This window comes from Cynocephalus volans, chromosome 1 (assembly GCF_027409185.1).
Source record: "Cynocephalus volans isolate mCynVol1 chromosome 1, mCynVol1.pri, whole genome shotgun sequence".
Classification (NCBI taxonomy): domain Eukaryota; kingdom Metazoa; phylum Chordata; class Mammalia; order Dermoptera; family Cynocephalidae; genus Cynocephalus; species Cynocephalus volans.
Genome location: NC_084460.1, coordinates 37,371,986 through 37,395,954, shown reverse-complemented (window position 1 = coordinate 37,395,954; position 23,969 = coordinate 37,371,986). Strand labels below are relative to the sequence as shown.

Below are 23,969 nucleotides of genomic sequence, written 5' to 3'. Positions count from 1 at the left end.
ATGCTGTGTCTGGTATCCCCATTTTGGAAAGTCATGAAACGTATTAGCATTAGCACGTTAAAAGAGCTGAGTAGTCCCGTAGCAAAGCGGCCTGTTTAACTTTGTTTAATCCAGCATTTCCCAAACTCATTTGACCACAAAACCTTTTTTTGTTTGTTTTTTTTGTTTCTTGTTTTTTACCTAACACCTAATAGCACCCAGCGGAACACACTGTGGGAAATGCCACTGTAGGCCGTGCGGCGTCCCCCGGAATGGTAATAATGCTTTTGTTCTTTTAAGGGGAAAACCATGATCTCTTTTTCCTCCGCAGAGTGTGACTTAGAGAGTCGCATGTGGGAATGGCTTGTTGGTAGCATCTGTACCTACTGCCAGGGGCAGAGAGGAGTTGCAGAGTCTTCCCATGGAGCCCAGCACCTGCCATCCTTTTCCCAACCAAAAGATCTTTCCTTCCAGCCCCCAGTTACCACCTCTTAATAATGTCCCTCTCCCGACCACTTCTGCTTCTGCTTTCTCCCTATTTCCCACCTTTTATTCTCTTCTCTGCTCAGCTGATAACGCTCTGCTGCACCAGCCCAATATAGCAGAAAGGGGTCTCAGCCAAAGGTAGAAAACTGTCCACGTGACCTTGGACATGCCACCAAACCTCCAAGCTTAAGTATTATGTTCATCTGCAAACTGGGGATAATAACACCTGCCCGTCTCACCTAGTTCTATTTGATCACTTAGTGTAATAACGCATTTGAAAATTATACAGAGCTTTGCAAAAGAAGATACTACTATTATTTCTAATGGCTCCAATGCCTCTGAGAGTGAGCTTGGCCCTGTGCAGTTTGCCGATCCCAGGCCAGCTGAGAACCCCATGGACTGAAATGCCACTGAAGTCACCCTGGGATTTATTTGTATGGGAAGGCCAGGTGAGGTGGCTGATCACACCCAGCCACCTGGTCATACATCCTCGTCTCTGTCCTTTCTCTGTCTCTCACTTGGCCACAGGTGAAATGTGTGCGATACTGGCCAGATGACACAGAGGTCTATGGAGACATTAAAGTCACATTGATTGAAACAGAGCCCCTGGCAGAATATGTCATCCGCACCTTCACAGTCCAGAAGGTAAGTGTCCCTGTGACTGTGGGCAGCCTGTCCACTGGACATGCTGGCTCGTTTGTTCATTCTGAACACAGAATGGTGACTGGGGCTCTGTGCCCAACCCCACACTTGGCACCAGGGACAGATCTGTAATGAAGTCAGACATAGATCCTGCTACAATAAATCCCACATCTAGTGGGAAAGACAAACAATTCAACAGACACATCAATGGAACAATGGCACATTGTGATAAGAGCCACAAAGGAATGTGCAAAGGATGGAAATGACAGCTAACATTTACTGAGCACTTTCTAAACCAGGTGCGTTTCTAAGTGCTTTGCATGGATTAACTCGTTTAATCCTCCCAGCAGCCTATGAGGTAGGTACTGATATTATGTCCATTTTACAGATGAAGAAACTGAGATGCAGAGAGTTTCAGGTAGTTGTTCAAGGTTGCCCAGCTGCAGGGCGGTAGAATCAGGATTCACACCTTGGCCCTGAAGCCCACTGTCCCTTCCACTACACCATAGTTGCCATTTTCTAAAAGCCACTGCTTTAATGGGCCCTGTGGCCACCGGCCTAAGGATGCAGAAGCACTAGGGGCTTAAATGCTTTGAGAGCTGTGCTCTTGGAGGTTGAGCAAGTCCTTGCAAGGGCCAAAGCAGGCTACTGTGCAGACTGGAGCACAGAATGTGCACAGTGCCATTCCCACATGTACTGTGCGGTGCAGGAGGACACAATGTCTGCTTCAGGCAGCTCCTTCTCCAACCCCCGTGCTCCTAAGGCTCAGAATCTTTTTCACCTAAGTCTGAAGAGGTCAGGAAGCACCTGGGCTCCCTCCACTAAGAGGAGGGAAAACAACCAGCACTTAGGGGTTGTCTTAAGTCAGGTTCCTTAGAAGCAGAGCCTGAGGCAAGGATTCAGATGCCTGTGGTGTATCAAGGGAGCACTCTCAGGACAAATTCATGAGAGAGGGAGGGAAGCAAGAGAGGGAAAGGGGAGGAGTAAGCAAGGACAAAGTCAAGCCTAGCCTAGGCCTGATCCACAGGGTACCTCTGGAGCACAGACCAAGTCACAGAGTCATCCACCTTGATGCAAGGAAGCAGATTGTTGTGCTCCCGTATCAGTCAGTCCACCGACTGCAGACAAGCCACTGGGGGAATGGGTAAATTAGTCAGCTGAGAGCATGTCTCCAGAAAAGGGGACTAGGGTTGAGGCACGAGCAGCCAACAATCCCTACAGCTGAGGCCTGGGTGCACAACCCAATAAAGAGGGTCTGGGTGGGGCACTGATCTCATCGACCACCTCCGTGGTGAGTGCCTGGGCACAGGATGAATGACTGGGGACATGTGGCCCATCTTGAGACCCAGACCCTGCACAGGAAAGCCTTGTGAAATCACAGCCAGCCAAGCATGGTGAAGAATTAGTGTCCTTTCTTGGGTTGTCTTTTTGTTTTTCTTTCAAATAATCACAGGGAAGATATGACCCATCAGGAGACACCCTTAAAAGACCCCAAAGGCCTATGAGGATGACCTTGACCTAACCAGACTCTCCATAGTATGCAGGCTAGCACTCCACAAAAAACTTCCTCAGATTTTAGTTCAAAATCCATTCCTGAGCTGGGGACCCAGAAATAATGAACAGGAAGTATTGTCCACCCTTGAAGAGAGCATGGTCGCATCAGGGAGAGAGGGTCGTTGATAAATTGTCACAGCACAGGTAGCGAGGGCTCAAAAGAGGGCATCCCAGGGCTGAGTTGGAGGCTGGAGTGAAAAAAACCCAGGAATTCTTGAAGCTATTTTCCTTCTCCTGCTTCAGCTCAACCATCACGGCCTTAATCCCAGCTATTTCCCTCCCTCCAAACAAGATTCTGCCTCGAGTCTTGTCCCTTCTTAGGTTGGGTTTCTGGAAGCAGAGCCTAAGCGTCAGGAGAAGGGGGTGAGGGAGGCAGGCCAGGGCGGGGGAAGGAGCCACACAAGGACGTGGCCTCAGCTGGAGCCCTGCTTCTGCCCAATGCCCTGGGAGCCCTGGAGCGTGAATTGCACTGCATGCTGGGTCCAATGTTGAGGCAAGGGGACCTTTTGTAGCCCCATGAGGATCACCAGCTATTCTGGCTTGCTCAAGACAGGCCTGGTTTTAGCACTGAAAGTCCTCTGGCCTGGGAAACCCCTGAGCCCCAGACAAACAAGGCAACTGACAAAGCCAGTTAGTCACACTAACTCTCTTGTCAGTCATCCAAGGTCAGCCGTGCCACCGTCTCACCCCTGCCCCAGGGAAGCAGCTCCTGTGCAGCTGGGAGCAGTTCTCTGAAGAAAGGGGTAATTGTGAGCCGTCCATAGCAAAGACTCAGAGTAGCTGGGGATGGGGGGCACCAGCCCAGTGACTGGGGTCTGAGTTGTCCCAACAGTGCCTTCTAAACAGCCCCCAACACACCCACTGCATCCATCCTCCACGTAGTGGCCAGCGAGGTCCTCCTAAAATGCAAGTCCAGGGATGCATTCCCCTTCTGTTGCAACCATCTGTGAAACCTGGAAGATAAAGTTCAAAGGCCTTCCCAGATTCAGCACCTGCCCATCCTCCCACATCCCCATCCTGTTGCCCACCATTGCCTGCCTTCCACTTTCCTCTTGAGTTTCCTGGGTTGCCTGTGATTCTCTGCATACACCATGCAAAGTCCTGTCCCCACGCCCATGCTGGCCCTCTGCCTCAGTTTCCCTGTCTCTTCAACTGGGTAATACACATGCATCAGTGTATTACAATAATCAGGAGTGCAGACTGTGGAGCCAGACAGCCAGGGTTCAGATTGTCACTTTACAACTTACCAGTTGTGTTGTGATTTGGTGCATGTTATTTAACCTTGCTAGCCTCAGTTTCCTCATCCATAAAATGGAGATAACAATGTGAAGATTAATATGAGGATGAAATGAATTAATACATTCAAGTGTTCGGAAGAGTAACGGGCACATAGTCAATGCTTAATAAATGTTAGCTATTATTTTTAATATTCATGTATTTTAAGACTCAGGTCAAGCATCATGTCCTCTAGGAAGCCTTCTCTGATTTCTCTTCTCCCCAGATCAGTTTAGCTGACACTCCTTGATACACTTAACAGAGTTATCCACCTAGGAGTCTGCCTCCCTAGTGAGGCCCTGAGCTGTTCCAGGTACAGAGGCTGTGGCTTTTATGTCCACAAGGCTGGGCACAGGTAACCCTTGGTGAAGATTTTTAAACTAAAGGAATGAACGAACAGAGTCTTCCCATTCAATGCTCTCTAAATATCTGCCAGAGATTGCTAAGTAGAGAAAAGTCGACAGGGGAACTGCTTAAACAAAGGCCTGGAGGTATGACCTGGCCATGGAGTAGTCAGAAAACCACTGTTGGCCCAGAGCATGTCTATGTGAGAGTGGTGATAAAAGCCATGGAGACTCTCATAGATAAGACTGGAAAACTAGAGGACACCAGATCTCAATCACTGAAAGGGTCATATTCCACTGGAAACAATTTGATCTTGTTCTTTAAGGCCATCATTTCTTTGAGTCTGTTCTACTGAATATACTTCCTATGAAATAATTGCCAAAGAAGATCCCGTGGGCAAATGCTGGGGGTGCTATATCTCCCTCTTGGGGATTCAGAATGTGCATTAGCACACTAAAGGCTCTGAGAAGTCCTGCCATTAAACAATCAGTTGCTCTTTAGCTAGTTCCACATTTCTGAAATGTAACTGATCACAGAATCACTCTGTGTGGCAACACCTATTAACCCTGCAAGGGCCTTGTCCTCCCTGGACAGCAGGAAGTCTCGCTCCTCAGTGCTGCAGCTGCGGTGCCCCCCGGTGCTGGGCTGGGCCTGTGAGGTGCAGCTGGAGGAACAGAGGCCCGTTCTCTCCTCAGAAAGGCTACCATGAGATCCGGGAGCTCCGCCTCTTCCACTTCACCAGCTGGCCCGACCACGGCGTCCCCTGCTATGCCACTGGCCTTCTGGGCTTTGTCCGCCAGGTCAAGTTCCTCAACCCCCCTGAAGCTGGGCCTATAGTGGTCCACTGCAGGTAAGTCCAAGGTCCCCCACCCCGGCCAAGTGAATCCCTGCAGCTCTGCTTTCTCAGTGAGGGAGACACCGTCTTTTCCAATGGCCTTATTCTTTGCCTTAAAGACTCCCCGGTCCATATGCCCAACACTTTCTGATGAGACCTGGGTCCCAAAGTCTAACAACAGTAACAGCAGTAGCAATCATTGTTGTTGTTATTGTGCTAAAATAGTAAAGTCGCTGGGGATGTGGGCTGGGGACTGGCAGCACTGGTTACTCCTGCCATGTGCACTTTACCCACATTATTTCATTTACTTCTCATCCAACCTTGACAGGTGGGCATTATTATCTTCCCCATTTCACAGATGAGAAAACTGAGGTGCCGAGAAAGTAGACACAGGTGCAAGATAGCAGAGCTGAGATATTTAACATGCTGTTCTCCAGCTCTTTGACGTGGCAGCAGGGTGCCTTGGTGGACACGTGCTTCTCTTCATTCCTATTATGTGTAAAATTAATGGCTGGCCTGCAGAGTCCATAAGAGAGTGTAAATGGACAGCATTAGGTTTCACCTTGTTATGGAGACAGATATTTTCAGCTCTCACCTAGAAAGTCACATTGAGAATGAGTGGCGCATCTTTGAAACCTCCTAAATGGAGATGAAGTATCGTGTCAAGGGCATCAACAATTGGTGAAGGCTGAACATACAGACTTGAAGCCAGCCAGCCTGCACATCCCCCCTCCTTCCGAGTGGTTCTCTTTTCCAATGTCACCTTGGGCCCAGCCCATCTTTTCAGACCCTGCATGTTCAAGTTATCTCATCCCTGTCCTGATAGTATCCATGTCAGTGAAGGGACCAAGAAAGATTCTGTAAACTGTGGGAGCCAGATCCTTTCTCACACAGCATCCATTTATCTTCCCTACAATGGTGGATACACAACCCCATTTCACAGATGAGGCCGTTGAGAGTTAGGAAGATATACTCATGACACCCCCAGGTTCTTTAAGGGGGTTTGTATCTCATTGCAACCAAGGACAATAGAACATTAGCCCCCAAGACCTATTTCCCAAAGAGCAGCCAGAGCAAGGGTGAGGGAGAAAGGCAGACAATGGCAAATATTTATCAGGCCCTGCACCTTACCCAGCTCTGTGTGTGAAGGCTCTACATCTGTATCTCCATAGCAGGTCACCTAATGCATCTGATCAGAGTGGTTCCCAACCTGGGGCTATTCTGGAGATTAAATGGGTTGGCTAATATGTACTAAGTGCCTAAGAGAATTCCTGACATAGAGTAAGCACTTAAAAATACCACTATTCTCTACCTCTTCATGCTATTTCCTTCCCCACACTGTTAATCCTTCAGGACAGGGGGCCATGCCTTACTCGTCTTTATATCCGCATTCCTAATCCCAGCAGCCAGCGCATTGTAGATGCTCAACAAATATTTGTTGGATATAAGTAGCAACTATTTATTGAGAAATTGCTATGCATCCAGGCACAGGGCTAAGCTATTTGCATGCATTATGTTTTTTAAACGTAATCTCATGCAATTTACATATATTGTGCTATTAATGTTTTAAGATGGATCTATTTATTATTATCAGCATCATTTTATGAATGAAGTGTGTTGAAACCCAGAGAGGTTAGTTCATTTACCTAAGGTCACACAGCTAGTAAGTAATAAGTCAGGATTTGATCCCAGGGGCCTCTTCCAAATATCCTGTGTTTGCTTACTATGTGATGCTCAAGTAAACACAGCTTAATCCTCACAAGGACCTTGCAGGGAGGTATGTTATATGTGTGAGAAAACTAAGGCTCACGTACACCAGGCAACTTGTTCACTGATGGTGGGTCCAGAATTCCAAACCAAGTCAACCTGGTTCCTTCCCCTAAAACATGTTGAGGATGAGACTTTGAAGAGGAGATGGATGAGTGGCTCTTTATACTCCTCCTAGACACTGAGGCCCAGCCTGTTGAGTCCTCTTGGGGGGTCTGGATTATGGTGGGAGGGAGGTATTGTGAGGCAAATATAAGTCAGACTTTTCTCAATTCAAACCATGAGATTTTACCATGAATGAAGACTCTGCTTGCCACAGGTTTTCTTTCCAGATCATTGTGGGTGATGTCCCACTGGCCTGTGCTCCTTGGATTTATCCCTCTTGTTCCATCTATCTTCCTCTGCATTTCCTTTGATTTCCACATTGTTAGACAAAAACACTTGTTTCCATGAGGGATTCAAGACATGAAAATGCAGCCAAAATGGGCCTCCTTGACAGTCTGCCTGGTCTTCCCTTCCAAAACTGTATGTGTGGAAGGCAAGTGTTCTGTTTGTCTCTGGTTCAGCACCATCATTTCAGAACCCAGCACTGATCTGGGAAGAGCTGGCTGTGGTCCATGGAGTCTCGTTGAGCTCTCTTGCTATTTTGTACTTGATCTGAGATTCTCCTAAAAAAGCCATTGGTGATCAGAAATTGAATATGTATCAGAAAACTTGATGTCTAACAAGGGTCTCAGGGCTGTCACCTGCTCAAGTTTAGTGAGGCTCCTGCTTCATGATCCTGGGGAAAACAGGACCAAGTGGAGCCAGATGCAGGGCTTGGGACATGGGACTCTGGGATTCGCTCTCTGCCTTTGGGACGGCTCAGATGACTCTAGTTTCTGCCATCTCATTCACCTCCTCTCTGTTCTCTGTCTCCTCTCCTTCATTGCTTCCACCCATCAGCCCATTTGCTGAAGAACAAAAAAGAGAAAGAATGAGAAAAGAAGGGAGGGGAAGAGAAAAAACACGCTTATTAGGCATTTCCAGTACTCCGGACACCACGTGAGGTGTTTTATACTGTATAGACAAATTACCTGTACCCATCAGATGAGGAAAGTGCGTGCATTCACGCTGTACGCATGCATTATGGCTCTAAATGTTATCAGGCAAGGAAGTGTGAGAGCACACCTGTGGAGCCAGACTGCCTGGGTAAAAGTTCCTGCTCTACCACTTGCCGGCTGTGTGATCTCAGGCAAGATAAGCCCTCTGTGCCTCAGTTTTCTCACCTCTGAAATGGGATGAGAAGCTTCCTAACCACCTCATAGGGAGATGTGTAGGTAACATTTGTAAAGCACTTAGAACAATGTCTGGCACTTTGTAAGCACTAAATAATTGTTTGCTAAATGAGTACAACAAAATAAGTCAGTCCTGATAAAATAGCCCCCAAAGGCAAGCATTACTCTCCCATTATACAAAGGAGAGAGCTGAGGTTCTTAGTTGCTTGCTCAGCATCTCCCAGGAGCGTTGGGATTCAGGCTGTTGTGTCTGACTTCTCAGCAGGGCCCTTGGGACAGGGCTGAGTGGCAGGGGCCTCTCCTACTCCATTCTAAAGTCCCTAACACAGATCATACCCTCTCTTCCAGTGCTGGAGCTGGGAGGACTGGCTGTTTCATAGCCATTGACACCATGCTTGACATGGCTGAGAACGAAGGGGTGGTTGACATCTTCAACTGTGTGCGTGAGCTTCGGGCACAGAGGGTCAACCTGGTGCAGACGGAGGTGAGTCCTGGACGACTGAGGCAGCCAGCCAGCTACCTACAGCCTTGGCCAAGGAGAAGCATAGTAGAACAGAGATACCAACGAGTGGGGGCATCCTGTAGAAAGGGACCTAGGAGTGGGAGAAGTGTGAACATGTGACCTGCTATGGTGAGACCACTGCAGAAGCAAGGATGCCCCAGCCAACCCCTAAGGGTCTATGGTGCAGGGAATTGTACCAATGCCAAATGGTAGTGAGTTCACCAGCTCTGAGGGCATCTCAACAGGGACCAAATGGCAACTTCCAGGGATTCTTTGAATAGTTTTCCTACCTTGGGTGAAAGTGTAGAGAGGGAAAGGGAAGGATTGGCATTTATTGAATGCCTACTATGTGCCAAGCACTGATTCATTCACTGCAAGGAATGGCTTTAGTCAACAAAGTTATCAAGTACCTAAGCTAGGTGCTGGGGATTCCCAGAGAGATAATACACAGCCCTTGCCGGCAAGGGAGAGGCAGACCTCAGACACCTCTCTGTCTGCTTAGAGAGCCCAAGACCTAGGGGAAATGGAAGAGGGGTCATCTTCATTGTTGCACACCTACTATGAGCCAGGCAGCATGCATTCAGGATGTTGTTTCTGCTCCTCACAACAACCTATGATGTAACTCCTACTATTATCTCCATTTGATCAGTGGAGAAGAAGAAACTGAGAAATTGTGTCCCCAAGACCTCACACAGCCAGACTGTGGTAGAACCTCAGTCCATGTGATCCAAGGCCCATGCTCTTTCCCCTGAACTTCACACCACACATTAAACAGCCTTTTCTGCCTATCCCCTTCCTATATGCCCTGGTTTGTCATTCCTGTAATAAGCCCATCTTCTGGTTCAAGCAAAGGCTGTGGGTGTCTGGGAAGTCAGAGTTGAGACAGATAAGGAGCTGCACACATCACTAACCTGCAAAGAAAATAACTCATGGCTCTGGGCACAGCCAGTCACTTCTGGCTCTGCCGTGAATAGGTTTGTATACATAGGATCCGGCTGCAGACTCTGAGCTAATTCACACAGGCCAGTCTTAGGCTTCTAGCACTGAGGACAGTAGGGCTGCTTTATCTGTTCCCAGGTTCATGCATGCAGGAGGCAAGATGGCTGGTAAGAGTCAGACACATGGTCCTTACCATCTGGTGGGGGCACATTCAAATGTAGGTACATCCTGATGCATCTTTGTGTAGAGAGGTAGGCAAGTTCTGCTGGAAGAAGTTCAGTCAACAAACTTTTATCAAGGGCCCAGACATAACTTTTGTCTGGTGGATTAAGAGAAGACCTTCCAGACGTAATGAAACATTGAAGCTGTAGAAAAGAGGGAGCAGAGTTTCAAGAGAAGTGAACAGCAGGTACAAAGTACCTGAGATGAAAGAGGGTACAGCACATGTTTTAGGAGCTGACCCTGAGATAAAGATTTGAGGGCAAGCAGTTTATTTGGGAGGTAATCTCAAGACACACTGGTTGGTGAGTGGGAAAGTGACACAGAGAAGGGAAGGAAACAAACAAAGGGTACGTTATCAAGCCGTTAAACCCTGCAGACAACTGGAGCCCAGTCCTGCTGGGAACTCTGAGAAAGGGTGTGGAACATGCACTTCCACATTATCCCACCTAAGGAGACTGAGAACATAGCTTTTATCCCCAGCTCTCCATTGATCATTGCTTGAGGGCTGCTTCCTTGGCATTGACTCTGGCCCTGCTGGCTTGCCTGCACACAGCCCAGTGTGCTCCTGGACTAGAAAGAAAGCCCTCAGCAGATGTTTGCAAATCGCAGGTGTTTGCAGCAAGCAGCCTTCACAGGTAAAGGTGAAAGCCAAAGAGACATGAACACGGCACCAAGAGCACCTGCCCAAGCATGTCCAGAAGTTTCTCATTTTTATCAGTGACTATGCTGTTCAATTTTTTTTTTAATCGTTATACAATGTAATTTATTTTCATGGCCCTTTACCAATTCCTCCCTTTCCTCCCTTCCTCTTCCCCTTTCCCACCTCCAGCAACCTCAGTTCTATTCAGTTCTCTTAACAAGTTCAAAGAATTATTGCAGTTGTGTCTTTTTCTTTCTTCTATTTATTTGTTTGTTTTTATTAGCTATTACATATAAGAGAGAGCATGCAGTATTTCTCTTTCTGTGCCTGCCTTATTTCACTTAACATAATTTTCTTTAAGTTCATCCATGTTGCTATGAATGGTAGAATTTCATTCTTTTTTATAGCAGGGTAGTATTCCATTGTGTAATTAAACCACATTTTCCTTATCCACTTGTCCGATGATGGGCATTTAGGCTGGTTCCAACTCTTGGCTACTGTAAATAGAGCTGCAATAAACATGGGAGTGCAGGTATCCCTTCAACATGATGATTTTCATTCCTTTGAGTATATACACCATAGTGGGACTGCTGGGTCATATGGCAGTTCTAGCTGCAGTTGTTTGAGGAACCATCATACCATTCTCCATAATGCCTGCACCATATTACAGTCCCACCAACAGTGTAGGAAGGTTCCCCTTTCTGCACATCCTCACCAGCATTTGTTATTCTGTCTTTTTGATATTAGCCAGCTTAACGGGAGTGAGATGATGTCTCAATGTGGTTTTGATTTGCATTTGCCAGATGCTGAATGATATTGAGCATTTTTTCATGTGTCTGTTGGCCATTCTTCTATCTTCCTTTGAGAAATGCCTACTCAGCTTCTTTGCCCATTTTTTAATCAGGTTACTTGTTTTCTTGCTGTTAAGCTGTTTGAGTTCCTTGTATTTTCTGGATATTAATCCTTTATTGGATGCATATTTTGCAAATATTTTCTCTCACTCTTTTGGTTGTCTTTTTGCTCTATTTATTTTTTCTTTTGCAAGAACACACACTAGAGAAGAGACTGCTTCTTTGATAAATGGTGCCCAGAAAATTGGACATCCATATACAGAAGAATGAAACTAGACCCATACCTCTCACCATATACCAAAATCAACTCAAAATGGATTTAAAAATTAAATACACATCCTGAAACTATAAAATTCCTAAAAGAAAACATGGGGAAAAACTTCAGGAAGTAGGACTGGGCGTAGACTTTATGAGTATGACCCCAAAAGCACAGGCAACAAAAGAAAAAAATAAATGGGATTCTATCAAACTAAAATGCTTCTGCGCAGCAGAAGAAATAATCCTTTTTTTAATCGACATGTAATAATTGTACATATTTATGGGGTACAGAGTAATATTTTGACACATGTATACACTGTGTGGTGATCAAATCATGCTAAGCATACCCTCACCACGAATACTTATCAGTTATTTGTGATGAGAATATTTGAACTCCTCTCTTTTAGCCATTTGAAAATATACAATAAATTGTTGTTAATTATAGACACCAAGCACTACTATCAAATACTAGAACTTATTCTTCCTATCTAGCTGTTCAGTCTTATACGAGGAACTAAACTTACCATAGGTCAGGCAATCACTTCAAAACACAGAAACTTGGCTCTTTGGGTTGTAGGCTAAAAAGTAAGGATTCTGCAATCTAAATCATGTCCATTGTTCACAGCCACAAGATGAAATGTGGACAAAAAACTCCCAGGCCACTCTTCTTACCTAGTCCCTCTCCCCTTGACTTTGCAGGAGCAATACGTGTTTGTGCATGACGCCATCCTGGAGGCATGCCTCTGTGGCAACACTGCCATCCCTGTGTGTGAGTTCCGCTCTCTCTACTACAACATCAGCAGGCTGGACCCCCAGACGAACTCCAGCCAAATCAAAGATGAATTTCAGGTATGGGCACATCCTGGGCTCAGTGATATAACAAACTTCCATAGACTGTGTGGCATAAACAAACGATATTTATTTATCACATTTCTGGAGGGTAGGAAGACTGAGATCAAGCCACTGGGAGACCCACTGTCTGGAGAGGGCTCACTTCCTGGCTTACAACAGCCACCTTCCTGTATCTTTGCATGGTAGAAAGCAGAGAGGAAGCAAGATCTCATGTCTCTTCTTATGAAGGCACTAATCCTATTCACAAGGGCTCCACCCTCATTCCCTATTTACCTCCCAAGGGCCCCACCTCCTCATACATCACACTAAGGGTTGGGATTTTCAACATATGAATTTGAGGAGGATGAAAATGTTCAGTCCATAATGGTGACCCAGCCAACTTCTGTGGCTCTGTGCACATTCTGGGGCTTTCTTTGTGAAAATTTGTATCTTTATGTGCTTTCAGTGCCTGCAGCTCTAAGCAGCTAGAGAATGCATTCCAGAACATAAATGCACAGCCATGAGCAATTAACTAATCACTCAGGGACTGCTGATGCTTGTTTTAACTCTGATTATGTTTTGAACTGAGGTCTTGTTCAGTTCTAGTCCAGGTTGTGGATGGAGACAAGTTTAAACACAGCTGTGAATTTCATGCTGCTCTGTCCCTGGGGGGACTCGGGTTTCCTCATTCTCTCTGTAGATCCTTACTACTCTGAGTGCGGTCTAGAGACTAGCAGCATCACTTCACCCGGGAGCATGTTAGAAATGCAGAATCTTGGGCCTCATCTAGTCCTACTCAACAAGAACCTGCAGTTTAACAAGTTCTCTGGGTGATTTGTATGCACACTAAACTTTGAGAAGCACCAGCCTAGAGCACAGCTCAAGCAAAGCAGATCCACACCCTGGAGCCCATATTATTAGAATTGTGACAACTTTGGTCTAAGAGGCCTGGACATGAATCACTGGATAAGACAAACCCAGAGTCCAGCCCTTCATCCCAAGGTCAGTGCCAGGGTCATACTTCTGCAACGGGAGCTGAGAATCAGGCAGGAAGAAGCAAGGAAGCTCCAGAACTTGCCTCAAGTCCATGGGCAAATGCTGGGCCCTTGGGGAGATACCCCAGTCAGGCCAATATCTTAGTGTTCCTTCAATCAAATAGTCTTCATTGATTTACAGTAGAGACAGAGTACTAAATGAGGAAAGATTGGAGGAGACAGAACCCTGGTCATTGTGCACAGCATCTAGTCAATTGGCTACTGCAGTTCAGCTCTGGCCCCAAACTTGCAAGATTTACTCTGCAGAGCATAGGGCCTACAAGTTTTCAGACCTACTAGAGCCCCTTGGGGATCTCTCATATATCCTGAGCAGATCATCTAAGCACTGTTCTATCCTCACACAGCTTTCTCTCTGAAAAGAGTGCTAGTCAATCATTTCCGTCTTTCTGTGATACTTCAAGTGATGTTTAACACTCATTAGGGATTCTCTACATCCATCCCCCCGGTATGACCTCCTGGCTGGCCCACCCTCTAATGCAGCATTGGCTGAGTTGAACAGCTTAGTTCAACTGGTTGGCAGGTGTTGGCGGCCTGTGTCTGAGCCTGTGTGTGGGCATGCTGCCCCTGCAGTCTTGGCATCCTGAAGATGTCACACAGCCCCTGGCAAAGGCTCTCAGCTCACAGGCCCTGCAACAGCCAACAGGAAATGATAGAACATCACCACAGAAGAGGAGCTGGTCCTGGAAAAGGGATAGCAGGGCCAAGGTTGGAGGGTGGAGATAGGCAAGTTAGGCTAAATTGGAACATCACTGTCTCCTCTGCTCAAGGGCAGCCATCTGAGAAGTGCCTATCTATCCGACTTTGTGCCCCACAGACCCTCAACATTGTGACGCCCCGTGTCCGGCCTGAGGACTGCAGCATTGGACTCCTCCCCCGAAACCATGATAAGAATCGGAGCATGGATGTCCTTCCTCTGGACCGCTGCCTGCCCTTCCTAATCTCGGTGGATGGAGAATCCAGCAACTACATCAACGCGGCACTGATGGATGTAAGCTGAGCCTAGCAGAAAGCTCCTGGCTGGCATTCCAGGGAAAAGCTTCCTTCTCAAGGTGGAGGTGGCTGGACTCCAGGGCCCAGACCCTACCAACCAGCCTCTCCTTGCTTCTGATCTGCTGGCCCCAAGGACCTTTGCTCCCGCTGAAGGCTCGGGTCCAAACCTAGACACAAGCTGTGCTCTTGGCTCCTTTGCTCACATAAATAGTCTAGAAAGAATAGACCAAAAGCTTAAAGGGCTCCCATGACACCCCAGCAAGGCCATAGGCCTGCTCAGCCCGCCTCCCATCACTCACAGAGCTGACTCTCAACTGAAGTTCAGTTCAGGAAGCATCCTAGATGCCAGGCCTTGGTCTGAGCCCTGGGAAAACATAACAGTGCGCACATGGGTTCTGCCCTCTGGTAGCTCCCAAGCAGGTTCCCAGGTGACTGCTGTGCAGAGGCAATAATGAGGATGGCACACAGCAGGTGCTCAGTAAATGGTTATTGAGCAAATAAGAAGAAGCAGTAGAAGGCACACAAAGGGGGAGCATTCTTAGCTATTCTGGTCAGGACACTGTCTTCTGCTTTCTCAACACCACCTTCAAGAAGGGCAGTCCACCCTTCCCTGGCTTGGGATTAGGGTCATGTCCCTGCCCCAGTGGACAATAATTCTGCCTTGTATGCTTTTCCTTGGGTCCTTTAGCTACTTCTGGTTATCATCACTCACCCTCTGTGATGGAGAGATGTTTACAGCAGGAAGGAATCATGCACCATCTAGTCTCATCCATGCACTTTTCAGCAAAGGAAACTGAGGCCAGAGGGAACAAGACTTACTTGAGGTGACCCAGAGAGCTAGTGGCAAAGCCCAGACCCAGAGCTCCAGGCTCACACTCTAGAATTCATTTCTTGAGGCTCATAGTTGGCTCAACCCTGTAAGGTGCAGACATCTCACCTCCAGAGGCTCAGAACAGTGTTGGGAATGAGCTCTTCTGGGTGGCCCTCCCATCTCACTCAGAACAGACAGGACCATGGAGAGCTCCCTCTTGGGGTCAAGGCCAAGTACTTCTCTGACCTTTGCCCTCCTGAACTTTCTCCCCAAGAGTCCCTGGTGTTGGAGACAGAGAGGCGATGAGAGGTCAATGCCTTTCTCAGCTCTCTAGGCGCCTGCCCTGGCCTCTGCCCACAGGGTGCCCACATCCTCCATGAAATCCCTAGCTCTGGGTCCAGAAGCAGGGAGTCTTATATTGGTCATAACAAATAGCTGGAGGTGGAAAGAAGACCTGTGGCATTCACTTAGAGCCTCCCGAGGTCAATGCGTGCATGTATGTGTATGTGTGCATGTAGGAGTTAATGTGTGGTGTAGGGGTACACCCCCACTTCCAACCTCCTCCTAGCTTTGTCTCCCACTTGTCCCAACACCCCCTCCCTGCCTTCCTCATCCAAGCAAAGATCAAACAAGCTCCCAGCACATACTTAGTAGGTTAGATGCTGCCTGGAGTCAAATGCCTTCTGCCAAGCTCTGGTGCTGACTGTACTCTCTTTGTCCACAGGGCATTTCTCCTGTGAGCCATCACTGGGGCCTTTACCTTTCTTATATTTAAAAAAAAAAAAAAAAAACTCCTTATCTGTATTCCCACTCAGTCTGTGCATTATCTGGTAACCATAGCAGCTTTGCTCCTAGCAGAAAAATATGAAGTCCTCTGGGTTAATTTTTAATGTTTCCCCTGGTAAAGGATGATGTTATCCATGAAATGGATTGCTGGCTGATCCCTGAAACCCGGCAGGAGCACGGATCTCGAACATATTTTCAGATAAGGCTTTGTCAAGCGTTCTGGCCTAATAGAGCATTTATCACAGAGACAGGGAAAAAGGAAAGAAAACTAACATTCACTGAGTGTTGGGCACCATGTCAGGCCCTGGATTTGTACTAGCTCTTATTGCATTGGGATATTATTATCCCCATTTTCCAATAAGGGACTGAGGGTTAGAGTATTTTCATAACTTACTCAAGGTCAACTAGCTCAGAAAGGGTGGAGCTAAGGGTCTGAGCCCCCCATCTGTTGACTCTTAAAGCTTAGATTCTTTTCAACAACTGGAAATGGCTCAGAGACCATGCCGTTTACAGCTGGAGCATTTGGCTTTTGGGATTGTCCCAGACACTTCAATGCAAGGCATTGTCCTGTTTTTGCCAGAACCTTCACCCCTTTTCCTCCCCACCTTCCTTGTGACTTGTGACTCCAAGGAAAACAGCCGTGACTCCCACAGGACCCATCTCCTGAGAAAACTTGTTGAGAACAAGGGGTATTTCCCAGGTTCTGCAACCCGCTGATGAAGTAGAGAAGCTCCCCAATCTTTCCAAACACCTTCTTACAGGGTGGCGTGACGAATAGGGCCCAGCTGAAGCTTCCAGACTCACACAGACCATTTTCCCTGGGCCTCCATTTCCCTAACTGCAACATGGGACTCAATTCACTCATTTATTTGCTGGAGCTGCATTGAGTGTGTATGTGCCAACCACAACACTCATGCCAAGAATAAAAAACAAAGCCAGGGATGTTTCTGCCCTGCAGTGGGCTTGCAGTCAGGCTCCTGCTTGCTGGTCTTTTCACATGGAAATCTCACTCAATCTGTATGACAACCAACCCTTTGGGTTTATGATTCCCTTTTTACAGATAAAGAATCTGAGCTTTGGAGCAGTCTAATAAATTGCCAGTGCCTAGGCATTGCTCCATCTCCCAGGCATCCCCCTCTTCCCCCGTAAAGGCATCATATACAAATGATGCTTGAATGAATGGAATGAATGATGGATGGATGGATGGACGGAGGACATAACTTACAAGCAGCAAAGCTGGGTTTAAACTGCAAGACTGCCTGACTCTAATACACAGGTACCTTCCACTGCCCTACTGGCTCATAAGACACAGCACCCGCTTTCTGCCAGACCAGCTCAGGGCCCATTCCAGCCTGGGGGCAGGAGTGAGCCTTCTGCAATATGAGCCCTTCAGGAAGGCTTTCGGCTGGCCCTCCCCCTACCCAGCATCATGGGCACAGAGAAGCAGCAGGTCCCTTAAATCCCAAGAGGTGTCTTGGCCATCAGAGCAGCAAATCTGCATCTAGAATCTTTCATTTCATATTGTAATGATAATTATTTGCTGAGCTCCAGGACATAAATAATTTATTTGAATAATCCCCATCCGAGTGACACTTTCCTAATGAAATGTCTTAGTTTGGAGGAGAATGTGTTCATTATGAGAAGGTCCCCTTTGCTGCCAGGGCACCGAGAGATAACAGAACGGGCAGGTGCTTTGTGTAATCTATTTGGCAGCCGTCCAGGCCTCATCATCATTAGAATATCACTGATGGATGTATATTTTACAAAGCTTGTGTCGTTCCTTTGTCAGAGCCACAAGCAGCCTGCTGCCTTCGTGGTCACCCAACACCCTCTACCCAACACAGTGGCGGATTTCTGGAGACTGGTGTTTGATTATAACTGCTCCTCCGTGGTGATGCTGAATGAGATGGACACTGCCCAGGTAGGACGAGGCCCAGCTGCTGTTCTGTGTGGGCCCAGGGGTGGTCAAGGGAACCTTGCTCTAGACTGAAGAGGGAACCCTTGAGAGCCAGCGCAGTGTTTCCTCTGCCCAAGCTAGCTCCTCAGCGATGGGCACTGTCTGGCCATGAGTACCAGGCAAGCCCATTCTGCTACCTGCGAAGGCAACGAGTCTCCTGCAAGCTCCTGCTACTCCAGACCCCAGCAATGACTCCCCCTGCCTGTGGGCTTTTCCCAACGACCCCCCCCCAGCCCCCCCACCCCCCCCACCCCCCCCACCCCCCCCACCCCCAGGGCCAGACTCTGTTGCTCCATTTCCCAGGCACTGGTTAGGGTCTGGCTTTAAATCTCACAGATCTTGCAGGGCCAGGAGGCAACCTCCCCCCAGCCCTGAGCACCTCCAGCCCTGAAGAGAATTTCAATGCCTAGCCACACTCACCGCCCTGTCCCTCTGTGATGCAGCCTGCACTGGCAAAGCCTGGAGCTTGAACCTCCCATGCTTTGCCCTCTGACCACCCCACGAGCCCTGGCTTCCTCACCGATGACCCCATGTCCTGGTAGGCTTCATGCCTTAGCCCCTCTAGGTCTGGCAGCCCCAAGCATCATGTGCCTGCTGCACATGTGCCTTGAGACCATGCTCCTATGGCAGGGCAGCCATTCTGGAGCAGAGGAGGTGAGATTGGCCTTTCAGATTTTTGAATAGCTGTCCTGTAACTGCCTTGAAGAAAACTCAGAGTAACTCCATGCAATTGCATGTCAGGGCTGGCCTTGTGCAGGCCTTGGGTAGGAATAAAAAAATTTTAATGGATCTGAGTTGTAGTTTCAGCCCTCTAGGAGCTCACAGTCTTGCTACAGAGACAGATGAGCAAATTGTCTGGACCTCGTGTGGCAGTGCTATAATAGAGGTCAGAGGGAAGTGCTGTGTTGGCCGGGAGCAGGGAGCGATTAATTCTGCCCAGAGGGTGAGGGAAGACTTCAAAAAGAAGGTGACTTTGGCCTTGAAGAAGTCAGAGGAGGTTTGGGCATATCGGAGATGAACTGGCTAGGAAAAGACATTCCAGGCAGAGGGAACAGCGGGAGCAAAGGCCGGCAAGGGGGTTTGGTAAATGTATGTAGGCTTGTTTGCAAAACAACTTCTGTTCCATGGGGGGCTTGGGCATGTCAGGAGGAGAAGGGCAGGGTGAGGCTGGGAAACACAGCGGGACCCAGCTTGCAGAGGGCTCCCTGTGCCAGGCCGAGGAGCTTGGACCTTGCCCTGCGGCGTGGTGCACATCAGACTTACTTTGTAAGCAGCAGAATCCTTTCTATGAATAAAAGCTTTCATGCAAGCCCATGAAATAGGCATGATCAAGAGCTGAAGGTGGGGGTCTGAGGCTCCCCCCAACACGTCTCCTTCATCTCCTCCCCATGCCCCTGGAGTGTCAGTCATTCTGGGTACCTTTGTGGAATTTCTGGAGTTCCTAGGAGCACAGTTAGAAAATCTTTGCCGTACAGGGAGGAGACATATTGGCGGGCTTCACAGTGGTGTGACAGAGCCAGAGTTCCTGTTAGAAAGCCAAGCATGGGGACCAGTGAGGAAGAAAATGTGGAAACCAGGAGGTTGGGGAGGAGAACTTTGCAAATATGCAGAAAATAAAGGTGATGATCTGAACTGAGGACGTGGCCAGGAGGTAAGAGAATTGCAATTGGGAATGAAAACATTTCCAGAGTTGAAGTCCACAAGGTTTAGAGAGCAGCTGGATACAGAAGGCAAATGAGAAGAAACAGTCACGGATGATGGCAGCCATGTGTCACATGATGGGTATGTCCAGTCTGGGCAGTTGGGCATAGGAATGGATTCGAGAGGCAGGGAGGTCAGGGGAGGCAGGAAGAGGGCGGGTTAGCAGGGGATGAAAGTGAGTGCAACTTGGGATGTGCCTGTGAGAGACATTCAGGAGAGATTCCAATCCTTCATGCAACCCATATTTGTTGAGCAGCTGCTATTTGCTGGACGCTATTCTAGGTGTTTGGAATGCATCAGTGAACAACACAGACAAAGCAAAGCACCAAAATTCCCATCTCTCATGCAACTTCTATTCTAAAGGGGGAGACAGACAATAACCAACAAGCACTCTGTAATGTTTTACATTATATGTTAGAAGATGACACCTGTTGGGAAAAAGACAAATAAGCAGGCATGGTAATGACAATCAGAAGGCTGGCTTTGGGGCACAGGCTGCAGGTGTAATAGGGTGGTCAAGGCAGGCCTATTGAGAGGAGGACGTTTGAACTCAGACTTGAAGCAGGAGAGGGAGCAAGCCGTGTGACTCCCTCAGGGAAGAGTGTCTCCAACAGAGGGAACACCTGCACCAGGGCCCTATCGTGAGCATGTACCTGGGACATTGGAGGAACAGCACAGAGGCCATTGGGGCAGGAGCAGGTTGGTATGGGAGAGCAGCAGAAGCTGAGGTTGGAGATGTAACAGGGCTGGGTCAAGGAGGGTCTTGGAGGTCATAGGAAGAACTTTGGGTTTCACTGAGAGAAATGGGGAGCCACTGAAGGTTTTAAGCAGAGGGGTGACATAATTTGACTTTTTAAAAAAAGCATTCCTCTGGCTGCTGTGTTGAGAATAGATTTTTGGTGCAGGAAGGGGAAAGGGTGGTGCTGGGAGTGGAAGCAGAGAGAACATAAGAGAAGCTGCCATGATTATCCAAATGGCAAGTGATAGTGGCTTGGACCAGGGTAGCAGCAAAGGCATAGGTTCTGGATATATCCTGACACACTGAATATGGAGTGTGAGAGAAAAAGAGGAATCAAGGAAAACTCCAAGGTTTGGGGCCTGAACAATGGAAGGTTGGAAACTGAGATAACTGTGAAAATAAATAAATTCCCATAAAACAGAGAGTTCAGGAGAGTTCCCTGCAGAGTCTCAGAGTCAGAGGCATCATCACTCTATTCCTTTGCCTGAAAAAGCAAAACAGTGAACTCAGCTCCAGGAGGAGTCGGGAGTGAAGTAGGACCTATGAAACCCTGTTTGCTCCTCTCTTTTTCCAACAACTTTTTATGCAAAACCAGAGTTCAGACACAGAGGGGAGTTTTAAAGAATCTCACTTTGGGACCTATAGAGAAGCAAAGGCCAACATCATTGGCTATAGCTCCCCCTTTCAGGGTGGGTCCTGGGAGAGGGAAAGATCTTTCAGCCCCAGATGTTGGTACAGCCTTTGAGAATCAATTCTCTAAATGCAAAAACATCAGGCTCAGAAGTGCCCTGAGGTTGGCTGCCATATGCAGCTGGCGAGCATCCCCTGGAATCGGCAGATGAATAGAGCACTTATTGATATAAATATCATCACCACAGCAGCTGGGTGCCTTGCAAAAATAAACAATGACACAGCGCAAGCATCAGAAAAGTCGCCCTCAGCACCTGGAGAGGTGGTTCTTTGAAGTAGCATCTGCATTTGTCTCCCAGCATACTCTGCCAAGGCAGCCACAGCTGGGGCCAGCCCAGCAACAAGGGCAGGTCAGCAATAGCTCCCGAGCATCGTTAGACTGCTCCTGAGAAGACCAATGCCACATCCTTTGCTTTGAATAGGGACCATAAGCATTCATGTGGAGGCAGGACAGGGCTACCTGTAAGTTGCAGCAAAATAAGGATGAGGAGAGGAAGTGGGCTTCCAGGGTGCTTTATTTTCTTGCACTGTTAGCCAAATCTGACTGCCTCTGCTCAGAATCCTATACTACTTTATTCAATCAGCCATCCCCAGCCACAAATATTCTTCCATTCTCTGCAGTGGCTGCTGTTCAAAGATAATTATAATCAATGGGAACTCAAGATAAAGACTCTCAAACTTTTGCATTTGACCTTAGAGATTTTTCTAGCTCTTTAGAACTCCAAAGTCCTATTGTCAGGTTAGTGGGGCAAATCTTAGGACCACAACATCCAGGAAATGACATTGTGCTCCTCAAACCCATCAGAAAAAACCTTTTCAACCACATTCAATAGCAGAGGCAGGGAATGGATTCCCTCCTAAAGTCTGCAGAAAGGAATGCAGCTCTGCTGACATCTTGATCTTAATCCCTTAAGACGCATTTCAGAATTCTGACCTCCAGAACTATAGAATAATAAATCTGTGCTGTTTTCAGCCACTAACGTTTTGGTAATTTGTTATAGCAGCCACAGGAACCTGTGGCAGTAAAACTAAAACCAGAAATTTAGGACCCAAAGTAATAGAGATCAGAGCCAGAACAGGATGTGAGACTGAAATTATGGGAAAAGCCAGAATCAGCATTGGATGTTGGAATGGAAAGCGGTCTGAGCTGGAGAAATCCATGTCTCAGTCAGAGGCCAAAGTCAGAGCCATGAGGGAGCAGGAGGTGGAGAGGCACAGAGAAGGTAAAGGTCTACTTGACCAACTTAGGAAGTCTTGCCAACCAGGGGCAGGTCTTTTAAAGGTCAAGGAGCGTGCTTTCTGGGTCTCATCCAATCATTCAGTCATCATCATAGACTTACTGGGAACCTACCACGTGCTGGGCACAGACATGACAGAGGACAGAGTAAACACCAAACCTCCCTGTCTCCATGGAACAGGCATTCTAGGAAGTGATATCCCCCTCCCAGGCTCTCTTTAGCACCAGACAGATGAAACTGTCTTCAGCTGGAATCATCTCAGTTAAACCCTCACAGGGCAGGAAGAAGCTGACTACAAAGCAGAAGGGATGTAGGAGACAGTGTCTGGGAGGCATGTCACATTGTCCTCAAGTTCTGTGGACAGCCAAGGAGGAATCCAGCAGGAGCTGACCACCCCATCAGCCTGGAGTCAGGTTTTGGAGTCAGTGAGACCCAGCCTCACCTTCGTTGCCTCCATGTAAAAGTACTAGTGCTTCACCATCACTAGAATGTTCTGTTGATTTACTATATTGACTATACCTGAGTATCCTTTGAGTTTACCATCATTTTACTTGCCCCTAATTCTAGGAAGCACCCTTTACCTTGCTTACATCTTAGAGATTTTATAATCCAAGTGCCCTCCAAACACTTTTCAGTATTTCCCATGTCTTCCCCCCATGGATCCACTATTTTTAAAGCTTTTATTTCCAGAACTATTTGCTAATTAATAATGAGTTAATTTACTTGTACTTCCTCACTAACATAGCTGTCTCAATGAGCTTCTGATCTGCAGGTCATATGTGATGCTCTAATTGTACACAAAGCCAGAGATGTGGTGTCCTCTACTCCAGCACAACAGCAGGAGATAGCTCATTGGCTTTTCCTGCTAACTTTAGAGACCCCACTTTGGAAACAGCTGATTTCATTTTGCAGATCAGGAACCTGAGGCCCAGGCAGGAAAGGAATTTCTCCTAGGTCATCCACCCTATCACTGACTGGGGCCCAGGGCCTACTGCTGGAGATGTTGAAGATTTTTGCCATCATTTAACAAGAGGATTTCTAAGCCCCAGTGCCTGATAATCACTGGCATCTGCTGACATCTGGGTGTATGGAGCAGGCAGGAATGTTTCCTTACATTTAAACAAACAACAGCCCACAGCTTATACAAAACCTGAGGCTCCTGTGTGAAAAGCCTGAGAGACCAGGTGATGCAAGGCCGGGTGGGAAGGTGAGGGTGGGTGGGTCCCAGAGTGAGGGAAGGCTGTGAGATATTCCCATGGAAGTGAGAGAGGCAGGTTCTTCATCTTCCCAGGAGGAAAGCAGGGTGCTATTTCAGAGATGTCTTTTCTGGTCATTGTGCCTGCAGAGCAAATAGCAAGCATTGATATCCCCATTTTTATCTCGGCTTGTGAAAACCCAGCCCAACATGCTAGCAAAATGCACAAAATGCCCAACTCTGCATCTTGGCCAGCTTCAAGTCTGACTTTGCCAGAGGCTATGTCTCTGTCTCTACCCCCACTGGAATTGTGGGGGTAACAATCAAATGACAAGTCTGGGATCAAGAGGCTGGAGTCCAAGTTCCAGCCTTGCCACTTACTTTCTGTGTTGCCTTGAGCCAGC

General features: G+C 47.6%; 1 protein-coding gene across 1 annotated transcript in view; it reads left to right on the top strand.

Annotated features, from left to right (window-relative positions):
* PTPRT (protein tyrosine phosphatase receptor type T) overlaps positions 1-23,969 on the top strand; it is a 783,412-nt gene that overhangs the window by 748,642 nt on the left and 10,801 nt on the right. Inside the window, exons 22-27 of the mRNA XM_063092330.1 lie at positions 994-1,110; positions 4,977-5,131; positions 8,509-8,644; positions 12,272-12,421; positions 14,273-14,446; positions 17,835-17,966. Coding sequence (XP_062948400.1) covers positions 994-1,110; positions 4,977-5,131; positions 8,509-8,644; positions 12,272-12,421; positions 14,273-14,446; positions 17,835-17,966 — 864 coding nt within the window. The remainder of the gene's footprint in view (positions 1-993; positions 1,111-4,976; positions 5,132-8,508; positions 8,645-12,271; positions 12,422-14,272; positions 14,447-17,834; positions 17,967-23,969) is intronic.